Raw genomic sequence first — 23,329 nt, forward strand, 5'->3', positions numbered from 1 at the left:
TCCTAGTTCACTCACTGGATCAAAGCAGATGTTGACAACACCAGCTTCAGGAACGTTATGTGTAAGCTGTCCCAGATGGATTCGACATTTAGCTGTCTGAAGTCTGGGCTAGATGTTCTCAGGGCTCTCTTATTGCTTAGGAATGAATGAAGTGTACCAGATTATGGCAAAGGAAGCTCTTGGATAGAAAGATGAGTAAATCAAGACAAAGGAAAATGTAGTAGTGGCTATGACAAGAAGAAAAACTTAGTTTAATATTAGCTTTGATACATAAATTTCAGCACTCTCATTACTGACACTTCAAGAGTTCATGTAAATCCTGTTCATCAGTACTTTATTATTGCTGCTTTCCAAGAAAAAAAAAAGCTGCAGTGAACCAATTATTTGCTTTATTTGGAAAAGCTAAAATATTCATTCTCTGTGTGGCAGGTTGAATGTGGTAGTTGAGGTGAATGGTTTCCAAACTAGCAGCAACTCAGGAGGATATCAATGTAAGGCACAATACAAGTTTGATTCCTCTCTATTTTTTATGCAGAAATCTTTAAAATACCCCCAAGAATTTTAAACCTGTGTAAAAGGTGAGACCCAGCCTAATGTATTTTCTTTCTTTTTTTTTCATCATATTTATCAATTTTAATTCCTTTAAAAAAATTAACTACTTCAAGATCACAAAGATATTCTCCTGTTTTTAACTTTTAGAAGACGTATTTTGTTTTACCTTTCAAGTTACATTGCATTCCTCTAGAATCGTCTTTTTTTTAATTTAAGGAAATAGTTTATTATTTGAAATATCTTAGAAAAATCATGTAAAATCATCAGTTTTATGACAAATTCTTATTATTATTTTTTTTGAGACAGAGTCTCGCTCTAATGTATTTTCTTGAAAGATGAGCTGATCACATGTTGCACCCGAGTTATTTATTCAATCATTAAATATTTATTGTGGACCCACTATGTATAAGGAAAGAGCTGGCACAGAGAAATAAAGAAAAAATTTACCATAATACCTGGGGGGGCAGGGGCTTATGTTCCGTTAGGGAAAATAAATCACCCCCTGTAAACACCATTGAAATTCCTTTTAGGAATTCCTGGCATAGATAAGAGTTACTTAATTGATCAATTACACAATAAGTATGTGTAGTGGGTCCCACACTATGCTAGAAGTTGGTGGGGAAGTGGGGAAGATTCCATAATATTAGATGTGACTTCCCATCTCAAGCAACTTATTTCAGTAGAAAAAACCTCCCATTCATGAAAGCACTGGAAGCAAAAGAAGGCAAAATAAAATCAAGTGCCAATTGTGTAGTGTAGACACTGTTAAATAAATTCAGATTTAATGGTATGGGGTTAGCCAGAGGGGCTTTATAAAAGACAAAGGCCTTGGAGAAAGTGAAAGCTTTAAACTGTGATACTAGTAGGAATTCAATCTCAATATAGCAAATGTCAAATGGTTAAAGAGTAACCTCTTAAAATTTAAAGTAATAAGTGACCATCTAATAAATTAAACACACTGACCTCACTACATTTATTGGCATGGAAAGATGTTGTGTGTAAAAGAGGTTACAGAACAGCATTGTATAATATGATTCTACTCTTAGAGAATTGCATGGAAAAAGTCTAGAAGGATAAATACTAAAACGTTAACAGTGGTTTTCTACATGTAGTAGGCTTATGGGTGATTTTAATTAAATTTTTTTATTCTCCCTTTTCTAATTTTTCTGCAACAAATGTTAGTATTATTTGTATAATAACTAAGAAAACACTGGCTTTGTAAGCCCAGTAAAATGACTAATTTCTAAAATCACTAACATAAATGCACGCATGTGTGCATGCATGCAGACACACACACACACACACACACACACACACACACACACAAACATCTTGGAGAAGGAACTGAGAAGAGCAGTTAAATAATTAAGATGACAGGGTCAATGATATATGATGACAGACTTAAAAGTTGACTGTCCTTCAACTTTGTGGCCTAAGATTGGCATATGATCCAGAAAATCCAGAAGTTAATTGGGAGACACAGATTTGTTCACTAGATTCTAGGCAATTAAATTGAAGGTTGGTCCTTGAAGACTGAGAAGTAAATTTAGGACAAATAAAAATAAGGCCAAACTCCCACAGAAGGCAACAGAAAAAAATTGGAATTTGTTATTCTAGAGGCAATATCAACTGAAAATATAAGTAATTCCAGAATGATTCAGATAAATTAATGGAAGAAAGGTTCATTGAAGATTCATAATTTTGTTAAGCAAAAGTCAGGAATGTTTAGGGTCTGTGAGATATTCAACATACTTAGCAGTGGTAGAAGGTAGGCACAGACCTTATCCCAAGCAATGCAGGCTGAAGAGCCAAAGCAGGGGTCTGCAGGCTCTCTGCTGGATCAGGTTAACCCTTTAGTTGCTGGACTGTGGGGAGTTTCCAGGAGGTAACTATGGGGTGGGTTGTGGTGTCAGGGAGGCACTCTGAGGGTTCTGGCTAATAGTTATTTATCAACTAGAAAAGGAAGCATTTCATTCTTTTAATAACAGTTATAACCATACTAATGAATATTGGCTAAAAATGCATTATGTGCCTTGGATGTGTCTACTGAGACAGACTTCAATATTTTGGCTTTCAGAGGCAAGATATTGAGATTAGTGGATGGGCTGAAGTGTGGCAACAGTCTCGGGATTTTGTAAAGTCAAATAAAATCTTTAGATGACCCAAGGGTGTGTGTGTGTGTATATATATATATATATATATATATATATATATATATATTTTTTTTTTTTTTTTTTTTTTTTTTTTTTTTTTTACCTCGAGGGCTATTCAGTGAAGCTTCCGATGCTCTCCCACCATCTCCACAATGACTCTGGTCAAAGGGAAGGCACTGATCACCAGTTCCTGCCACCACTTCAAAATTCTTGGACAGATCTTTCGTCTCCACAAGAGATTTCAACTTGTAGACTTTGCGAGTATTGGTGTCTGATAGATAGAGTGATTCAGACACAGGGTCCATAGCCAGATAGTATTTGTGAGCAGGACTTGTGCTAAGGAAGAGAAAAGTAAAGTTATTCAAGGCAATTTTTCAACACGAACTCCCTGGGCTCAGCCTTTTGTCACAAATGGAAAAATCTTTTGATAGATGAGTGAATTCATTTATCTTCCTTCTTAAGTATCAAGGAGATGGATACTTCTCTGTTTTTCTAATAGTGGGTCTAGGTATGAAACAAATCTAATGTGTACTGCTAACCCATAATGATGCTGACATTCCAATACCATCCATTTGGGGGTAGAAAGAAACAGAAGACAGGAAATCTCAGGAGATCATTTTTCTCTTATTCTCCATACTCAGTTATCCAATTACCTACTAGATCACTGCTGGGTGTCTCAGTCACCTCAAACTCAACATATCCAAAACAGAAGTTACTTTCTTTTCCTGCTTTCCCCATCCCTCATAAACCTACTTCCTTTCTCTTGGGCTTCTCACCTTGCTTGTGGACAATACCATCCTCCCAGGCCCCAGTTGTCAATTGAAAGGCATGTCCAAAGCTCAAGGAGTGTCGCTAAGGGAGGGTCATGCTGGAGATATACTGCCAAACTTCTTTCCAAGCTTCCCTTTTTCAATTTACTACCAGTTTTCTAATCTGGTTCTTGTTCTTTCAGGACATAATGGAACTGGTTATATTTAACCTTTTTAAAGTTATAACGGCAATCATATGATTGTGTAATTGCATAGTTATATCTCCTAAAAGTGACCCTAAAGTTACCTTTTTTGGATTTTGGCATTCTTGAAACTTTTCTATTACATATTCACATGGAATCTCAAGTTATTTTTATCTGTATAGATGGCTGAGTTTGTTTATTATTTTGATTCTTCCTAATTTTGGTTTTTCAATGGCTACAATAACCTTAGTTTTGGAGACATTTTACTTGAACCTAAGGTTCGTGTAATACTGACATCATCCAAACTCCAAACGTGGAAGTCATCCCTAATCCCTCTTTTGCTCTCCACATGCAATTGTGTCTGTAAACTAACTTTCAGAAACATTCTCATCTTCCATCCCTATGCCATTACATTAGTTCTATCTTTCATCATCTCTGGCCTGGAATATTTTCTATAGACCGATATGTAGGATGTGTTTTTGAAATCTTAAATCATTTTTTTCCCATGCTGCCTGGAGAGTTATTCTGATCATTTGGCTCCCATCTTTAAAAACTTTTTAATGTTTCTTGGTGTGTCTTAGCCAAGCCTTTCTTCTCTTAATTCATTCTTACATGTCTTTTGAGGCTTTATTTGGGCATCATCTCCTGAAGGAAGCTTTCCCAGTCTTCCCTTCTCCAGTCTGGGTTATTTGCATTATCTTACCTCTATTCTGGGGATTACATATCATATTAAATTATTTGTTTATGTGTTGTTTGCATCTCCCTCTCCTGCCCTGCCAGTTGCAATAAAGCCTGGTGGAGAGCAATCTTGTCTTGTTCATCTCTGAAATGCTCATTGCCCATACCTCTGCCTAGCACCCAGTTGTCAAACCCAGAAACCAGAAGCCATTCTTTTCTACTTCCTTCTTTCCATCATTTCCCACATCCAGTGAAAGGTGGTTTTTAAATTCTACTTTCTAAATTGTTCTCCAGTCTGCTCACTTCTTTTTATCTCTGCTGTTTTTACTCTAAGGCCTCATCATCTCTCATCTGAACTACTTCCTCGGTACCATTTCAGTATTGTGTATTTGTTTACTAATTCATTAAAAATCATTTATTAAGTGCATACAATGTATCCAAGGACTGTGCTATGTTCTAGAGACCTACTTGTGTGCAAGATACACACAGCTTCTTTCTTTATGAAACTCACAGTCTAGTGGGAGAGACAGATAAGTAGACAGGATATGACTACCATGAGTCCAAGTGTTATGACAGGAGAAACAGAAGGAGAGAAATTAGTAAAGAAGAGGGACTTGTGCCTTAGCAGCACCTATCGTATGGTATTAGCATTATTTTTAAAACTTATTAAATGAAGTCCATACTTATTAGATTTCCTTAGTTTTTACCTAATGTTCTTTTTCTGTTCCAGGATCCCATCCACGATAACAAATTATATTTAGTCGTCATGTCTTCTTAGGCTCTTCTGTGCTGTGACAGTTTCTCAGACTTTTCTTGTTTTTGATGACCTTAACAGTTTTGAGGAGTACTGGTCAGGTATTTTGCAGAATACCCTTGACTGAAATGGGTCTGATGGGTTTTTTTTTTTAACAGTTAGACAGGAGTGATAGGCTTTTGGGAGGAAGAGCACAGAGGTAATAAAGTGCCATTCTGATCAAATTATACCAAGGGTACATACTACCAACATGATGTACACTAATGGGTTTGACCTTGATCTCCTGGCTGAAATAGTGTTCGTCAGATTTCTTCACTGTAAAGATACTCTTTCTCCCCTACTTTCCACACTTTACTCTTTGGAAGGAAGTAACTATGCGTAGCCAACACTTAAGGAGTAGAGAGTTATGCTCCACCTCCTTGAGGGTGGAGTATCTACATATATTATTTGGAATTCTTCTAAATGGGAGCTTTATCTTGTCTCCATCTATTATTAATTCAACCATTTATTTATATCAGTATGGACTCATGGATATTTATTTTATACTTTGCATTAAATCCAATGCTACTTTATTTTGTTGCTCAAGTTCTTCCAGCTTTAGCCATTGGGAGCTCTTTTTGTTGACTCATGTGTCCCTTTGCCATATCCCCATCAATGAGGGATTTGTTTTTAGCCTTTCCTTTCTTTCTGGCACTACAAGATGCTCTGGGCTCATCTGCTATACTCCCTGCCCCAATCCTAGAATCAGCCATTTCTCCAAAGACCCTCCTGGTTCCCTTTATTGGAGAATGGTATTAGAAACCAAGATCTGGGTGCTGGGTGTAAGCACTATTTTTTTTCTTAACATATCTTTCTCTCCAACTACACTGTGAGCTCTTTTCAGGCAGGAACCATATTCATCTCTCTATTCTCAGTGCCAACAGAGGGCCTGACAGGATTGGTGCTTAGTATATGCTAAACTAAACTGAACTGCAAGATATAAAACTAAGACATAAAAGAGTTCAGGCCTTGCTACTTAGGCAAAATGGAGGGGAGAGGGCGGTGAGAACAATCAAGATACCTCTAAGGACTGGAATGTTATTAATTGTAATTATATTTGCCCTCCAAGCATATTTATGTATGTTAATAATAATCAGGCCTGCAAATACTAATTTGAGACTGTTTATAGTTTTAATTGGAAAAAATTAGGTTCAATTGGAATACTTAATTTTTTCCTACTTACCTTCATCAAGTAAGAGAATCCAGTAGATTCCAGGGACAACTCCAACCCTGGAACCACCATAACACGTGCTGTAAATAAACTATGAAGGGCCCCAACAAACTCTAGAATTGATTTGGTAGCCATACCAGACAAGGCATCTCTTTGGGAAAAACTGCTTCAATAGGGGTTTGAGTAAAAGTCTTTACATATATAGTTATATTTTTGCCTTCAGAATAAAATTTTTCCAGTGTGCTCAGATCTTTCTAGAAAAAAGAAGGGGTCACAACCCTTCTTTGAAACAACTACAATACTTTGATAGCCAGTTTGTGGAGTTTCAATTCAGTCAGATTAGTCATGCTTTGTTCAGGAAGAGTCCATAGGCTATTTTTCCAAGAGAAATGCTATTTTGCTATTTGCACAAAAGCACTTTGGAATGCAGTACATTCATTCATTATTGAATACCCCCAGTGTGCCTGTGAGGAAAGTTAGAATTAGCAATCTCCTCAAATCTCAGCTGGGGAAATCCAGACACATAGGGAGCTTGTCCGGGGTCACTAACAAGTTTGGGCCTGGACCAAGATTAGAGTAGATTATATGTGATTTTGTGTGCAAAATACCAGCAGAATACTCTTCCTCTGAAGGCAGCAAAACAAATCAGTGTTCCTGCTTTCTAATGAGCAACATGTCCTATTTTGTTCAGCCAGGCTGTTCTCAAACTTTGTGTACTGGCCTTTAGAAAATAGAATAGCCCAACATACCAAAGTGAAATCTAATCAATGTTATTTTCTTGATAGCCAGCAGTCAGGAAGGTCCCTCCTATCAATATGTAACTTGCCGTTTTATGCCATTTCTCAAGTGTACTTTAGCTCTTTTGAGGCTGATTTCTTTCTATTTTCTGAAAACAAGCCATACCTGAGAAAGAAAAAACCACTGGACTATATTCCAATTTGCTTTAATCCCTTGTGTCTCAATGCAAATTGCAATTTGAGATATGTGAAGATTTCTTTTACAACTTGGGTGTTAGGTTTACTATCACCTTTTGGTTAGTTTTACATTCAAGCAATGCCCTTCAACTTAGCAAAGATCACTTCATTCATGCTAGGTAAAAATCACATAGATTGTTAAATGGGCAATTAATGTTTATAATTAATACCGTGCAACACTTTACCAGTAAGCAATTTGACAACCAACTTAATTTGCTTAAGGAATCAGTTATGCCAAAGTAGCAAGGCTGATCGTCTGTACTGGCATTTAGGAAGTGGCGTTGCCCAAATGAAATCCAGATTAGAAACCCCATCAGTGCCATTTTGATGACAATTGGCACTTGGGAGTGAACAAATTCAATTTTCTCCTTTGCAATTTCAGGTAATTTAGAACAGTTTTGACAAGTGTAATGCGTAAACACATTGAATAGAAATATTCATTATGATTAATTTCAGAGCTATGTGCCATTGTCTGCAAACGGTCAGCTTAAGGTTTTCCTATTACTTCTTTTTGGTGGAAAGAAATAGAAACAGTGAGGTCACATAAAAGAAAAAAAGAAAAAATCATATTAAAGAAGGTCATCACGGTCACTGTCTCTTAATACACTTGAAAACTGTATTTCTGGATCTAGGGAGATTGCTGTATTACCTCTTTCTCTACCTGCAATTTGAAAACATCAAATCTATTTGAACTTACCAACTCATTTGTGTTATCACCTTAGGGAAACATAACGAAACTTAAGGCCTTGCTTTCCCATGAAGTACTGAACTGTCATCTTTCACTTATGAATTATTTTCTTTTTAGTATGTTTTGATCCTCCAGCAAATCCTACATAGTGGACCCTTCTTTTGGAAGACACTTACCTGAGTTATAACTTTCAAATTTATGTTCACACTATTTTTTAACCTTATTTAGGAAGAAAAATTTCCCTATTAACACATTATTAGGAGGTAGTCTCATAGGCAAGAGGAGGCATTAGGTAGCTGCTGATGTGATTTGCTTACCTATGTCTGGTATCTCTGTTTCTAGGGTGCACAAGGTATCCACGAGTGGCAAGCAAAAGCAAACAGAGAGTCATCAGTATCATTGAACAAGCCAAACCTAACCAGACACACCAATTCCTAACTCAGATTGTGACATTTAGAGAGACTCTATGGGGATCATTTAGTCAGGCGTGCAAGCCAAAGTTGATCCAATCCCTCCAGGCTTTGCCTCCTAAGATGGTGTCAAGGCGATTGCATATTTTGTTTGGTGGATGCGCAAAGTTCTAAGGCAGATTTTTCAAAAGGTTCTCTCTGGACCATCTGCATCAGAATCACTTGGATTCTTGCACTTGTGCACTTTCCTAGGGTTCTCCCTAGCCCTATTGAATCAGAATCTTGGGTGGAGGTGGGGCCTGGAAATTTTATTTTTAACAAAGTTGGTTGGCAATTCTGATGCAAAATAAAATTTAGGAACCATTGAACTAGGGGTTGAAGAAGCAGCCACGGCAGAGGGACTAACCATTTTAGGCTTTGGTTTGATAGCCATAAGCACTCTATCAAAGTGTAAAATCACTGTTTTATTATCAAGTTTTGTGTACAGACAGACATCCCAACACTAACCCTAAGCCACTTATCTGATCTCAGAGATAAGATAGGAACATCTGTTGTGCAAATTCCTTAGCAATATTAAAAAGCTCCTTAACAAGTTGAAAGTGTAAGAGTTTTCTTTTAGACCATGACAGAATATCCCTGACATCAAAACTGCTGATTGAAACAACTTCAATAAAACACATTGTACATCAACTATTAGGGCTTTGTGTCTTCTAGCCATCCATGCTCTAAAGGGCAACTGGGGTAAGCACTAGAGGACTGTTGGGCCAGAAGAAGGACAATACTTTGGTGGCTCCTGATCTGTAAGCCTCTTGGCACAGGGTATTGCCTAGGGCATTTCATGATGGGACCTGGTATGAGCTTTCTCACACAGCGAGTGCAGTCTGTGTATAGGCCTGACTTTGGGTCAAGTCTGCCCAGAATTAAAAGGCTATAATCATCTGTGGAATACGGTCATTTTAATTTTTAAAATCCTTTTAAATCTGGCCCTATGTCATTTTGAAAACATAGAGATAACCGTTTTTTTAAACCTAAACTAGGAAATGGTCTTATTCTTTGGAATCTCAGGGAAGAAGAAAATATACAAAATTTTTCATCTGAAGTTATCTGCTACAGCAGATTCAACTGTTTTTTAAAAAGAACCTTTCTGAGATTTTACTAGTTGGGCCACAGGTCAAGGTCCACTGACTTTTCTGTTTCCTTTGCTCATCTCAAAAGGGTAGGTATCCTGTGGGTTGAAACAAAGGTGAACTGATAAGGATGAGGAGCTCTGATTAGAAACCTGGCCGCAGCCATTTGCGCCTCTTTCAATTTGTTTGTCTCTAGAAACTTTCATTTGCACCTCTTTCAATTTCCTTGTCTCTAGACACTTGCCTGATTTTGCGGCCTCTAAATTACAGAATGAGTGTGTTTGAGGCTAGCTGTAATTACTGTGGCATAGGTGATCCTCCTGAAAGAAGTTTAGTTGTGAAAGTACTAGAAGGATCTCATTAAAATATGGTTTCATCAGCAACAGATTCTCATGGTACAGAACCATTTGTGTGGCTACAAAAGGTTTTGAAATTCTTACATGATGGCAAGGAGTGAGAGGGGGATGGTTTGACTTTCTTGCAGCTGCTTCTGATTCTGCCAATAATGTCACTGTGAATTTGGAAAGATGTCCCATATTACGCAGAGCAGCTTCTCTCATTAACATCTCAGAGGGAGGAAGTGAAAATGACGGAATTTATTTCCAGTATGTGACCTTGTTCTGTCTCAGAATTACTTTTCGTTAAGGATTTAGGACTGAGCCACCACCAAAGTCAGTCTGCTATCTAGCTACCAACTGACTACATGCTGAGGTGTCAGTGTGTGAGCTCTTCACAAGGGCCTGGGCCCATCCGTGGGCACCACCACCTGGCAATGGACCAACTTGAAGCTTGCCATGAGTTAGGAGGAGAAAGAAATGGAATTTCAAATCTTTTTAGTGCAAGACATGCTTCCAATGATACAGTCTTTAAGTTGACCTTTGATTTTCTCAAGATCCAGGTGATGAAAGGGTCATGTACTCTTCTTTTTTAATTTAGAAGAAAATTATTGATATGATTTGTATACCATAAAATTCACCCTTCTAAAATGTGTAATTCAGTGGTTTCCAGTACATTCAGAGAGTTGTGTAGCCTTTACCATTATTCAATTCCAGAACGTTTTCATCATACTATGAAGAAACTCCATACCTATTTGTGGTCACTTCCCATTTTTCCCCTCCCTCAGCCCCAGGCAACCACAAGAATACCTATTCTGGATATTTCATATAAATTGAACCGTTAAATATTTGTCCTTTTATGTCTAGCTTCTTCCACTTAACATAAGGGACCATCTATTCCTTTTATGTTTTTGTGAGGTAAGGGATGGAAAAGAGGACATATGCCAATTTTGGAGCTGTTTTCTAGTGACCTGGCATCATGAGACTCTGACTGGCCTGCACTGTGGTGGCTACAGCCCTTTACTTGTTCTTCATGCTGTTCTCAGCTTCTTTTCATATTCCTGGCCAGAAACATTTGACACTGAAGAATGGTCTGCCCTTCCTGCTCCTCTTTCCTTGGTCTTCTTGCTTTAGACAGCAGAGCACACTCCTGACTGTCACTGACTTCTCAGGTCTTCCAACTCCAGCGACCCTCATCCAAGACTATCTTCCCCCATGCTCTGGCTCTGTTCCTTGCCCTTATCACAACTTACCTGTCCTGTTTTAGGGCCCTGTTTTCAGCTAGCAGTCCCTTTGAAAAGCAATCTGATAAATGAATCCATATCAAGGGACTCATGAATGCTTTTAGCTTGATGAGCCATTCTAAAAGAGGTTCATGTTTTGGGAAATCTTAGAGATACAATGTTTCAATTCAAAGGAACATATTTCTTAGAGTGAAAATTTTGGGCACCATGGAAGGCCAGTGAAGATGTCTTTGGGTGAGGTGGAGGGAATCCTTGAGTACCACTGCTAATACATGAGATCAAACTGGGGAGGTAACCACCTATTTCATCTACATGTAGTGTTTCTAGTATTTGTAGCTCCAATGCTGTTGACAAGAGGATGGTTCATGGCCATTTCTGAGATATTTGTAGAGCTCTCAAAGCTCCATTTCCATTTGTTCCTTCAGTGGAGAGCTCTACAAGTTCTCCTGCCTCTCAGCATTCTAACTGCCCCTAAATGGCTGCTATTCCAGTTCTACTCCATTCCCAGTCAATGACAGGAATCAACTCCAGAGCACAATGTATGAAATATTAAGCAGTTGCTGGAAAAGAAACAGGAAAATCTCAAGAGAAATTTTCATATCACATTGACATTTGTTGAATCCAAATTACTCAAGATACCAAGAAGCATTTGCCAGACTCTTATTTTCTTATCTCTTTCACTTTTAAGGGAAGGACAAAATAAATATCTGGAGAATAACAAAATCTTGAACAACAGCAGCATGAGGTTTTTATAAAGAATAAATCATTTCTAGTCATGCTTAATGAGTTTTCTAATAGAGTTGTGAAATTAGAAGATGAGAGGGGTACAGGGGGATATTACATATTTGAATTCTTGCAAAGCACTTGATATGGTGTCTCCTATTTTTACTTACATAATTATCTCTGTTAGTTTCAGAAAACTTAAAAGTGGTCCTGAGGCTATAACAATTTAAAAAGTCAACTAAGTCATAATTGATGGGAAATAGTTGAAGGACTTGTAGATGTTTAGACTGAGGAAGATAAAGCTCAGGAACCTATGACAGCTCTCCTCACACTTGTGAAAGTTGTCAGGTAAAAGAGGGAAGTGACTTCTGTACTGTTTTAGATGCTACCATTTGCCACTACTGAGTGAATTTTTCACAAAGGCATATTTTGGCTGAATATAAGGAAGAATTTTCTAATGGAGCAGTCTAAAGATGCAATGGATCTTGAGAAGTATTGAAGTTTCCCGTGATTGAAAGAGATCAATGTAGAGACAACAAACCATCAGGCATGGAATGGGCACAATTTTGGACCTGATACCCTCATGGATCCTTCTAATACTAAGCTCACAAATCTGTGATATCATTTTTGTTCTACTGAAATCTGTGTGTGTGTCTGCATATATGGAGCAAATCCCTAGTGAAACCAACTCCTGAACTATCTCACATAGAAGTGAATCTATCTTAAAATTTTTTTCAAGGATGTATTTTTAAAGTCGCAGAGGTTTAATTGTATGAACTTATAAGCTTTCCTTCTTTATTATCTTACCTCAATCTCCCACTGGAAGGAAGCTTTAAGATGCATACATATGAATGAAATCTGCAGGAAACAGGCAAAGGGGTACTATATACTTAAATAATAAGAAATAACATTGTTTCTCTTGGCAGATTTCTAATGATAGTGATATTGCTGACTTTTCCTTTTCCTCCTTGTTCTACCAATGGGAGACTAGCTAGAGGAAATAAATGATTGGCAACCAATGAAAATGAAGTTATTTTTGAGGTCAGATGTTTCAATTGGAAACATTTCGGATCAATAGGGCTGAGGCAGAAAATATCTACAGTCTTCCAATCTTTAAACTGCCAAGGGACATCTGGAATTACTCGGTGTGGCCAAATATGAAACAAAAGGATCTAGAAGGGCATCCATTAGGGGCAACCTATATGTCCTCCCAAAATGTCATCAAACTTTGGGCTGAGAGCTACACATCTGTGGATCTCTAAACAGGTTAAATTGTATGCGTCATGTAAGAGGATGCTCAAGTATAAACCTGAAGTCAATTTTATAGATAAGAAAGAGAACTACTAGAGAACATAGTACATCAGTTACATAATGAATAACCTGACAGAGGATCAAAATCTATAAGGCTGTCTATCCCATTCTACAATAATCTGTTGACAATATTGCTTCTCCATTCACAATTTTAAATACAACCAATAACATAATGGCTATATTAGTCTGTGTTTCCAGGGAAACAGATGACTCAACCAAGTAAAGTGACTAATTTGCATGGGGCACAGAGCAATTAAATTAACTGATCTTAAGAAAAATACTGGTACGAAGTGAGGTTTTTATCTAAATACAGTAGAATCAATGAACATTATGGTTCTTAAGATAGCACAGCCTTATTAAATCAACTTATCTCTCCCCAGGAAGTTTAAATTTGGAAAATTTATAAAGCAAATATATAAATCCACAAATTATATGTACAATGTACAGTACACATATAGGCAACTGATCAGGATAGATGCTTTTTTTTAAAAAAAAAGTGAATCTAATAAGAGCTATATTAGCTTCTGAGTAAACATAACAGCTAATGACAGCTAATGTGTGCTGACATAAACTGGTTTGATGGTTTTGACTATAGTCAAACAGTTAGGGAGTTACCTGTCAATTAGATCAAAATGATCATGTATATTCCATTAGCTTATTTCTTTGATGGCCAATCACAGGAGTGTTGGAATAGAGAAGAAATAATCGCCTTTTCTCCTTGAACCTAATGCAGGGGATATTAACCATGAGTCTATAAAAGGGCTTCATCTGCAGGGACTGGTTGCTGGTGGGGCAGTGGGAGGCAGGGAACTCTGAGGAAGGGAAAAAATGCGATCCTTTAAATCACATATGCCATTTTGTGTGATTTTGTTTTTTCTAGGGAGAGGGTCCATAGCCTTCAGTAGATTCTCAAAGGAGTCTAACACTAATAAAAAAAATGTTAAGAAGAACTACTCTAAAGGATCTCAACTCAGAAAAGCTGGCTAGCTTGAGAAAAGCTCTCAAGCTAAGTGAGAGAGCCTTGATGTGTGAATTCAAAGTGTGTGCATGCCTAAGTGAAGAGCTGAGACAATGAGACAAAACAGTGTCACGGAATAAGAATGAATAGAGGCATTGGATAGTACTTCAAACTGTCAGAAACTAATTTTTCTTTATACTGTGAAAATCAGTTTGCAATTAGGGTCCAAGTTATTCTATTTTATACTTCGAATGGCTTTGTATTGAAGGTCATAAGGTACTTTGGACTAAAATGCAAATTTGTAAACTGTTAAGGATCCTTGACCAAGAGAGAATCTCATCAATAAATGACAATTGCTCCACTTTAGGTAAATTTACATTTAAATTACAAAGAAAAGGACTAAATTTAGCTGGAGTTTAAAAAATATTAATATAATTTTTTGTTTTGTTTTTGTAGATAATTTTACTGTTTTTCCTTTGAGGAGTTAGCTATATAGGGGTTAGCTATACAGGCTTTATAGGGTTAACTATGTAGACTCAGCAAGAAAAGGACTCTGTCTACCTGACAGTCTGGATGACTGGAAACGTTCAGATGTTGAATGAATTGTTCAGTGCTCCCATCTATATTTGGCATTATATAGATAGAGCATCCCTAGGGTTTTGAAAACAATATGGACTGTTGTATAAATCATTTCCACATCCAGGCATACAACCAACCATCTTGGCCTTCCTGTTGACTTTCCAGTAAGTAGGTGCCCGAAGAGATATGCTGCTGGAAATGACAAGTCCCCATGAGGTGTAACATTCTGAGGTACATGAACACTTGATTAGGGTAGGGTGCTATGAATTAGTACCTCTCTAGACTCTCTAGAAGTGCTTTGTCTTTATTATAAAGTCTTAACTTTACAGTCTGTTTTTTCATTAGCTAAAGGATTTAACAGCTTTCTTCCCTATGACAGCCTTTGCTACTATAATTAAGAAATGTATTAAAACTGGAGTGAATTAATGTGAAAAATGGATGGGGGCTTGGGACTAGAAGATTTCCCCAGCTAGGTGTTAGGGAATAACACTCAGTATTAGAAAATGGAGGTATATTTCATAGCAAGCATGAGAATCTGAAAAATTTTGAGAAATGCCCTTATGTATTCAAATTCACATGCTTGTGTGAAAGTAAGTGTTAAATGAAAATGACCCAAGACTTTTCATGTGTTTTAATTGGCTTTGATGATGCCATGCACATACAAGTTGCTCTATCAATGTCTATGCTCTCCTAGTCACTATATTTGGTCACTATTTGACAGGTCATTGAGGAGATGCCTGAAGAAAAAATTGTTTTATGGAATAGTTCATAGGATAGCATCTAGATCTTCTGAACATAGAGAAACTTTAAGCCAAATGTTCCAGAGGCATGTGTCAGGAATATAGCTGTCATAACCAATTAGAAAGAAGGCTCTACCAGTTTACCCAGGGGAAAGGAAACAGGTTTGTTTATTCTTAAGGAGACGGGAGTTGAAGCTTCCCTTTTCTATAACACCAGAAGATACACATTTGTGTTTTATAATCTCAGAAAGGGAAGAAATAAGTGAATTAAGCCACAGTCAATTTAGTCATAATTTTTGTGGAACTTCAGGATATGGAATACTAAAAGCTACGAATTCCTTACAAAACATGTCAAAATACTTCGTACTCTCAAGAAAATTCCTAAACCATGTGAGAAAATCTAAAGATCAATGCTTTAATTATCATGGGGTAGGGCTTTTAAGGGTAAAGAACCATTTCTTCCTCCTTTATCATGCCATGAAAACCAGATTTCCATTTTCTTGTTTATGAAATGACCATTTCCAAAGATTGGAAATAAAACCTTATGAAGTTTAGCCTTTTGGATCTGATAATACCTCTCCCAACTAGAATGGAATAGTTTTGATGAGTCTTTACAGTGGCCAGCAGAGAATGAGCGACTTACTTGAGTGCTTGGAAGTATTGAGATCCATGTCAGTGTCAGCACTGTTTACAGGGAAGGACATACATACAGGGATGTTTGGAGAACACTTCCTGGTTCTCCAAAGTAGTGCTCAAAGGATCAATCCTTCAAGTAGGAAGAGTGAGCACGTTGACCTTTGTCCCTGTTCCTGCATCTTAACTCAGTGCTACAATAGGGGCAACTACATTTTCTGCTTCTTCTGGCAATGCTTTGTCTTTTCATATTATCTTGCTTCTTGCTTTATCTGCTAAGCAAATATTTAGAGATTAGAGAAGACTTACCTTAATTCCAAAATACTAATGGAGTTTCCTGAAGGAAATATTCTCCTTACAAAATTGAAGTCGCCAACATACACACTGCCATCAGGGCCAGAAGCTAAGGCGACAGGAGCAAAGAGTTTGTTGTTGTGGGCTGGGCCATTGCAGTTGGTGCAGGCTACACTCCTTTGGTGTCCATTACCCATTATGGTTGATATGACTGGGGGCTGCTGGGAAATGAACATATTTTCTCCATTCCCTTTATGTATGATTCCTAGATTCAAGGAAAACAAAAAGAGAATTTAAGAAAAGCAATTACCACAAAATAATCTCAGCAATATTTTAATTTATTTTTCATCATTCAAAGCAGGAAGGAGCTTTGGCGGGGCATAAGAGAACCTGAGAGTGAAACACACACTTTCCTTGGTCTTGTTTAACTGCATAACCACAACAAATAGTAGCATAATACTTTGCCTCAGTTTGTCCATCTGTGAAGTAGGGTAATACAACCAGTCCTTGTAATGTTGATTCTAAATGACTCAATAAAGCATTTGATGACTAACTTTTAATGACCTATTCACTCTGGGCTCTGTGAATCATCTGTGGCTACATTTTCATATCTGGCTGGCTTTTTTCTGATGCCTAGCACATACCTGTCTGACTTCAAATTACCCTCACTATGAAACCAGTTCCTGAAAAGAGACTATCAGTCAATTTTAATATTAACCTTAGCAAAACACAATCAGGAAGGTAATCTACTTCTGTGAAAAGAAAAGAAATCCTACTGCTAGAATGCACTTCAAAGAAATATGAAAGAAACTTGAATTTTCCACTCTTTTGGACCATATCGCACTATCATCAGTGCAGGAAATAGAGATACTGACTTATGAAAATGCTTTGCAGACATTCTGTGTGGGCAATCTCATCCATACCCAGAGCTTTAACTCTCCCATTTCTATGTGCTGAAACTTTCTCCCATCCAGAGTTCTTAACTGACATGCAATTTCCTTCTAGACCTCTTTACTTGGACCCCCCACAATTACTTCAGACTCGAACATATAAAAACTGAACTCATTTTTCTGCAACCACTCCCAAACCCTGCTCTTCCTCTTGTGTTCCCTAATCATCTTGTGAGTGGTTGTACCATGCATACAATTACCTAAATTGGAAATCTGGACATCACCATGGCTCTTCTTTCCCTCCATTCTTGAAACCTGATTAATCATTAACTCCCATTGAGTCTATCCCTTAAAATGTGCTGAAAGCAGTTTTTTCTTCCCAATTCCTACATTAGTTTAGTTTTTCTTAACTTCTTGGTCTCCTGGTCTCCATGCATATCCATTTCCAGATCTTCGTCCCCACTCCTGCCATAGAGATTATTTCAGTCTGTGGTTTAATACCTTTTAATAGCTCCATATCCCTTTAGGATAAAGGGCACATTCCTTATTGTTAAGGCATACAAAGTCCTTCATGATTTGGCCCTTGACTACTTCTTCAGTCTCCCCTCTCATCATGCTTTCATCTATATCCTGAGATCTAGCCAGAACAAACTACTTATGGTTACTTTCACCTACTTCCGTTCCCCTATATTTTTGTCCATGCTATTGTCTTTATCTTGAATGCCTTCCTCATCTTGTCTGCTTGGGGAAGTTCTATTCATCCTTTAAAGCTCAGCTCGTTTTCCTCAATGCTCCATCCAGGCAGAGTCAGTTACTCCCTCCTCTGTGTGCCCATAGTTTGTTTTCCATAGCTCTGTTATAACATTTAATACATTGTGTGATACAGTTTTTATTACTTCTCTGTCTTTCCCATTAGAACATGAATGAGCTCCTTGAAGGCAGATCCTCTGTCTTACTCCTTTCTGTATTTTAGTGCCAATCCCTGTGGCCAAATCATTATAAGTGCTCAGGAAATGCTGAAAATAGGCTTTGAGTTTCTCGTAGTTTCCTTGTCTAAATTCCAATGATTTTGCAAACCTGCTGAGCCTGGGCAGAAAATCCGAGGAACAAGTACTGCTGTGCTAAATAGCTCAAGTCAGCCCAGAGTGAGCCAGGGCAGGTGAAACATCCATGTTGTGGGAAGGCATGCCCATGTGTCAGACTGAAGTCACTGACTGCAAATGAATGAATGCAGTTATACAGTTAAGCCTTATTTTTTTCTCCCTTTCCCCCTGCTGTCTATCTCCTTGCATTGCCTGTTATTCTCCCTAAACATTTCCTGAATGTCTCTTTAGTTTTCTTCCAACTTTTGGTGCCACAGTCCTACCACAGAAACTATTGATCACTCTGAGGTAGGAAAATTGCTGGCAAAAATAAACAAGAGGGTAAAACATGCTATAATACCATGGTGGAATATATGGTTGGAAAGGGCCTTCCAGCAAACAGAAATCCCATCCATCATATAGTATTGGATTTCAAATTTAAGCATTTTTACTTTTCCTTCCAGGGTGATTCCTGGCTACTTTTGCAACACATGATTTGCAGGAGCAGCTGTGAGTTTATGCCCTAACAAATTGGTCTTTTATTGCAGAACTATGAGATATCTTGAGGATCACTACTTTCTTATTATTTTATTAATAACTTTATTAGGTAGTAGAGACCTTTCTTAAGATTTAGAATAGTTAATTAAGTAAGATTAATAGGACTGAATTTCATTTCTCAAAAAACATTTAATTGCAGTGTGGTCAATATTGTAATTCAAATAAATTAGGAGGAGGTGAATGAGAACTGGAATGACAGTTACACAACATCATTGAAGAGAAATCTCCTGATGATTGCTAACAGAATATTCTACAAACAAGACTATGATATGCTCTTTAATAAATGAGGAAACCACTGTTTAGCATGTCAGTATTTCAGCAATGCACTATAGTGTATATCATTCAAAAATCTTTCCAATTATTGGCTTGGAAATACCAGATTTGCTATTAACATCTATTTTCACAGGTAGGTCTCCATTTTTTTATATCAATATAATGGTATAGTTAACAATTACCTTCAAAATGGCATGTTATTACCAGCCTCCTGGCAATTTTAAAACTAAAGATGGCTATTCTAAACCATTCTTCTAAGCCTGCAATTCTAAAACTCCTCTTTTCTATTAGAAAGCCCAACACTCCACCAAAGAAGAAGAATGATTAAAGGAAATAAAACATAAGGCAATGTACTTTCTGATTACATCTCAACAATTCATGTCTGGCTTTCATGCAAGGTACTAAAGTGCCCGTGTACTGAAATTACCATTTCTGTTTAAAGCTGAAGCAATCAAAACAAAAATGGGCAAACCCCTTTTGTATTGCCCTGGAAAAATAGATCATTTTGAAGGGTGTTTTTGTGGTTTCAAGAATCTGTTTAACCTTCCATTTCACAGAACCAGGGCATACCATCTAGCAACCATGATTTAACACCAATTCTTTTGCAAAATGTTGCTTTGAAAATATTTTGTTTATGTTCCTAGAAATCTTGATCAATTACTGCTGCCTCCTTTCCAGTTTCTTCTGCCACACATGCTCATTTTGAAAAGGGAATCAAATGATCCTAGGACAACACACATTATTTATGTGAAGGCCAACTTCCTGCTAAGGATTGGGTATCTTGTCTACAGCTAACGAAACCCCAATGAATGGGGCTTACTGCACATTTTCTCTTCAAAGTTTTCCTTTTCTTTGCCAAAAAGCCAAGCCCATTGTATAATAAGGTAAGCACACTTTTAAACATACTAGTCATACTCTCTTGCTACTTTGTTCAGAACTTCTTTTGATGCTTATAAATATGTCTGAAATAAAAAATCTCCTTGAAAGCCAGTGGGTGGTGCTTTACGCTGATTTCAAGGAAGAAACAATTTTTCAGATTTATGAACAACAAAGAGACACAACACATATTTCTCTTAGTACTTGACTGAGAGGATATAAACACAAACTGGGAGGTATGCCAGTGTGATCAATGGACATTTACTTCTCCTCCCAGTAAAACCATTTGTCGGCAAACTACTGGCCTATTTTGGAGGATAAGTTAAAAGAAATTCTTTACCAATTTTGAGACAGATGACAATACCCAATTAGTGCCTTAGATTGTTCTTTTTAATAATTTTAAACACTCGACTGGCAGGAAACCCTAGGGGATACGTTTGATAAAAGATATACCAAACAAAGAGCTTAGTTCTGTAACAGATATGCACAACTTTCTTATAATTTTAAAGAACTCAGTTTTCTTAAAATGAATGAATATACCCTCTTTATAATCACTAAGAAGATGTACTTAAAAGGAATAATGTTGAAAACCACAAGTTTCTGATGTTTTTATCTCAGTGAAAATCAGAACCATCTTTATATATCAGGCCTAATATTGGGAAACAATTCTCCACAACCAATGGTTAATTGTCAGGTAAATATAATTGCAGCAATGGAAATGACAAATGGTCTGAAAACACTGCCTGCTAGAAACTACCCATTGCATAATGATTTTGGAGCCAAAGAAAACTGAAGAATAGAATGGCAGCAGACATCCAGTCTAATTACAGGTGTCTTTTTAACCAGTGAGAGGAAACTGGGGGAAGATAGATTCTTGTTTTTAATCTGCTATCTGTCTCTGATCAAAAAAGCAGGATGCCTAAAGAGTTACGTTTTTTCCAGAAAGAAGTGGAGTGGGGGAATTTGGAGAGACGTTGCTCTTGCCTTAATCAGCTTAATCAGTCAGAAAAGACTGTCTGACCCAAGGGGGAAAGAGCATTGCTTTCTAAATTGGTCTTCCCAAAGCTGCTCCATCACACTTATCATTCCTGCCTCTAAAACTGCCTTTGTGGGTGGGATTTAGACTTCGAAAATGTCCCAAGAGAGGTTTTCGTGTCCAAGGTCAGGCTGAAAGGCAGCAGCAGAGCTGGCTTCAGATCTGTTTCCCGGCAAGTGTGATGAGTTCTTGGTTGGAAATACACGTCTACAAATGAGATGATAAAATGAACAAATGTTCCTTTTTTAAAAACTATCCAAAGGAAGGCTTCTTTCTCAGAATAAATTTCTCAGAAAGGTAGAAACACAAAGCAGATTTCGTGGGGCTGTGAATGAGCACACAAAATCTTTTGGGGGTGATAAAAATATTCTAAAACTGGGTTTTGGTGATGGTTGCACAACTACAAATTTACTAAAAATCACTGAAGTGTACACTTATAATGGGTAAATTTTATGATGTATAAATTATACTTCAATAAAGCTGTTAAAAATTCTCAGAAATAACTTGATGCCTATTACCTAAAAACTAATTACTGGTGAATTAGGGGTGGAGATAACACATTTGTGAAAATCAGGGGGCCCCCTCAAAGCCAACTTTCTGAATGATTCCCTTCTGTTCTGAATGTTTCAAGTCTGTGTGAAGCAAATGGTAAGAGGATACAAGACTGGGAGCACACAGCTGGGGGCTGGCTCGATTGAGGTCATTTCCCACTTTGTGTTTAATGTCAATGACAGGCATTTGAAAGAGACAATCCATACAAGCCAATAAAAGTGAGTGGAAAAGAAACGGCTGCTTAAAATGTCAAACTCTTTCAAATCAAAACAAAAAACCTAATAATTTAATAAGTGGCATCTGCCCTTTCATTTTTGTACTTTAAAAACTGTGGCTTTCCTTTTGACAACAGAAAAAAAAGTTGACATTTTATATCTCAGCCTGAATCTTTGCTCTTAAAAAAAATTAACTGTTTGATATGGAATTCAGAATCTTCCTTGAAGGAGGGGAAAGAGGTATAACGGGGGCATACAGCAATAGACTCATTCACCTTCAGAGTCCCACACTGGGACTATAGTAGGCGGTCTCTTTCTACGGTTGAAGTAAATCTGGTTAGCTTTGCCATTCAAAGTTTCTCAGCCTGTGGGGCTGGTCGACATAGCTGATTTGGCTATAGTAGAGATGAAGTGATATCATGGGTGTGATTATAAAATGGATCTCATAGTTTGGTCAGTTCGTGGCCTTATAAGATCGCCTGGCCTTAGCCACCTGTTCCACAAAGTTAGGATGGATACAAGGATGGCTGGATGGGAAGTGTGTAGGGGCCTTAATACATTCTGATCCCCAATTCTGGAAAAATAACCCAATGTACATGTCCTACTATAGCTTATTCAGAATCTGTCTCTTTAGATGAAAAGGGATATGATTTCACAGTAGACACTCAGAGGAAAGCTGTATGAAAACACCAGTGACGGGTTTCCCACTAAGATGCAACAGTAGGTGAAGGAACTTGGATAGAGTTATAACCAGGGTAGCAAACTCAGTTTGTCTGGGAAAAGCACAAACTCAGGGGCCACCTCTGCTCCCTTCTCCTGATTTGTTTAACATTTAAATTGCAAACAAGGAGAACAGCAGGGAGAGTGGTCCAAAGAAGGGACAGATTAAGATGAGAGTGTTCCGATTCTTACCACACTAAGAGTAATTCAAAATAGAATTATTGCGTCTAATGCGGTCCTCTCTAAGTAGTATTCTTACAAGAAATTTTTATCTTGTACTTTCCAAATTTTCTTCAATGAATATGTATTATACAGCATTAGGAAAGTAGTACTAACACAAATTTAAAAAGCTACTTACCACTTTGAGGATTCAAAATGTGATGCTTATTCAAAGACCAGCCTCCTAGGTTAGAAGCATCCATCTCAAAACCTTGTAAAACAACTGTCCTTTGCTCCCAGAGAATAAAGTCAGGGCACGTTTCATATTCATATCCCACAGATACTGCAAGCAAAGAGTTAACAGCACATTAGAAAACTGTAAAATATTTGCTTCGTGTTTATACCAGTTGATAATTCTGTGGATATCACTTTGGCTACTGAATTCTGATTAGAGTTGAAATTTGACTGCAAATTTCTTTCACCTAGCACTCAACATTGCACCTAGCACAGTACAACATTGCACTCAAAAGTGATCAGTGCATATTGGATAAATATATGAAGGAGTGAGTAAATAAAAGCTCTTATTAGGCTGGTACCATATGTTTACGGACATTAAGCTTTATTTTGGGCTTTTGGGTTGGAGGCTGTGCTGT

The 23,329-nt window shown here is 37.4% G+C and overlaps 1 protein-coding gene across 2 annotated transcripts in view; it reads right to left on the reverse strand.

Moving 5' to 3' along the window:
* The window catches only part of TENM1 (teneurin transmembrane protein 1), a 498,370-nt gene that overhangs the window by 103,222 nt on the left and 371,819 nt on the right, over positions 1-23,329 (reverse strand). Inside the window, exons 17-20 of one of the 2 annotated variants that reach the window (XM_054472526.2) lie at positions 22,876-23,019; positions 16,331-16,580; positions 8,279-8,299; positions 2,809-3,041 (exon numbers count right to left, since the gene is read on the reverse strand). In XM_054472526.2, coding sequence (XP_054328501.1) covers positions 2,809-3,041; positions 8,279-8,299; positions 16,331-16,580; positions 22,876-23,019 — 648 coding nt within the window. The remainder of the gene's footprint in view (positions 1-2,808; positions 3,042-8,278; positions 8,300-16,330; positions 16,581-22,875; positions 23,020-23,329) is intronic. The other variant, XM_063659976.1, reaches the window with a different exon arrangement.

The sequence above is a fragment of the Pongo pygmaeus genome, chromosome X (genome assembly GCF_028885625.2).
Source record: "Pongo pygmaeus isolate AG05252 chromosome X, NHGRI_mPonPyg2-v2.0_pri, whole genome shotgun sequence".
Taxonomy (NCBI): Eukaryota; Metazoa; Chordata; class Mammalia; order Primates; family Hominidae; genus Pongo; species Pongo pygmaeus.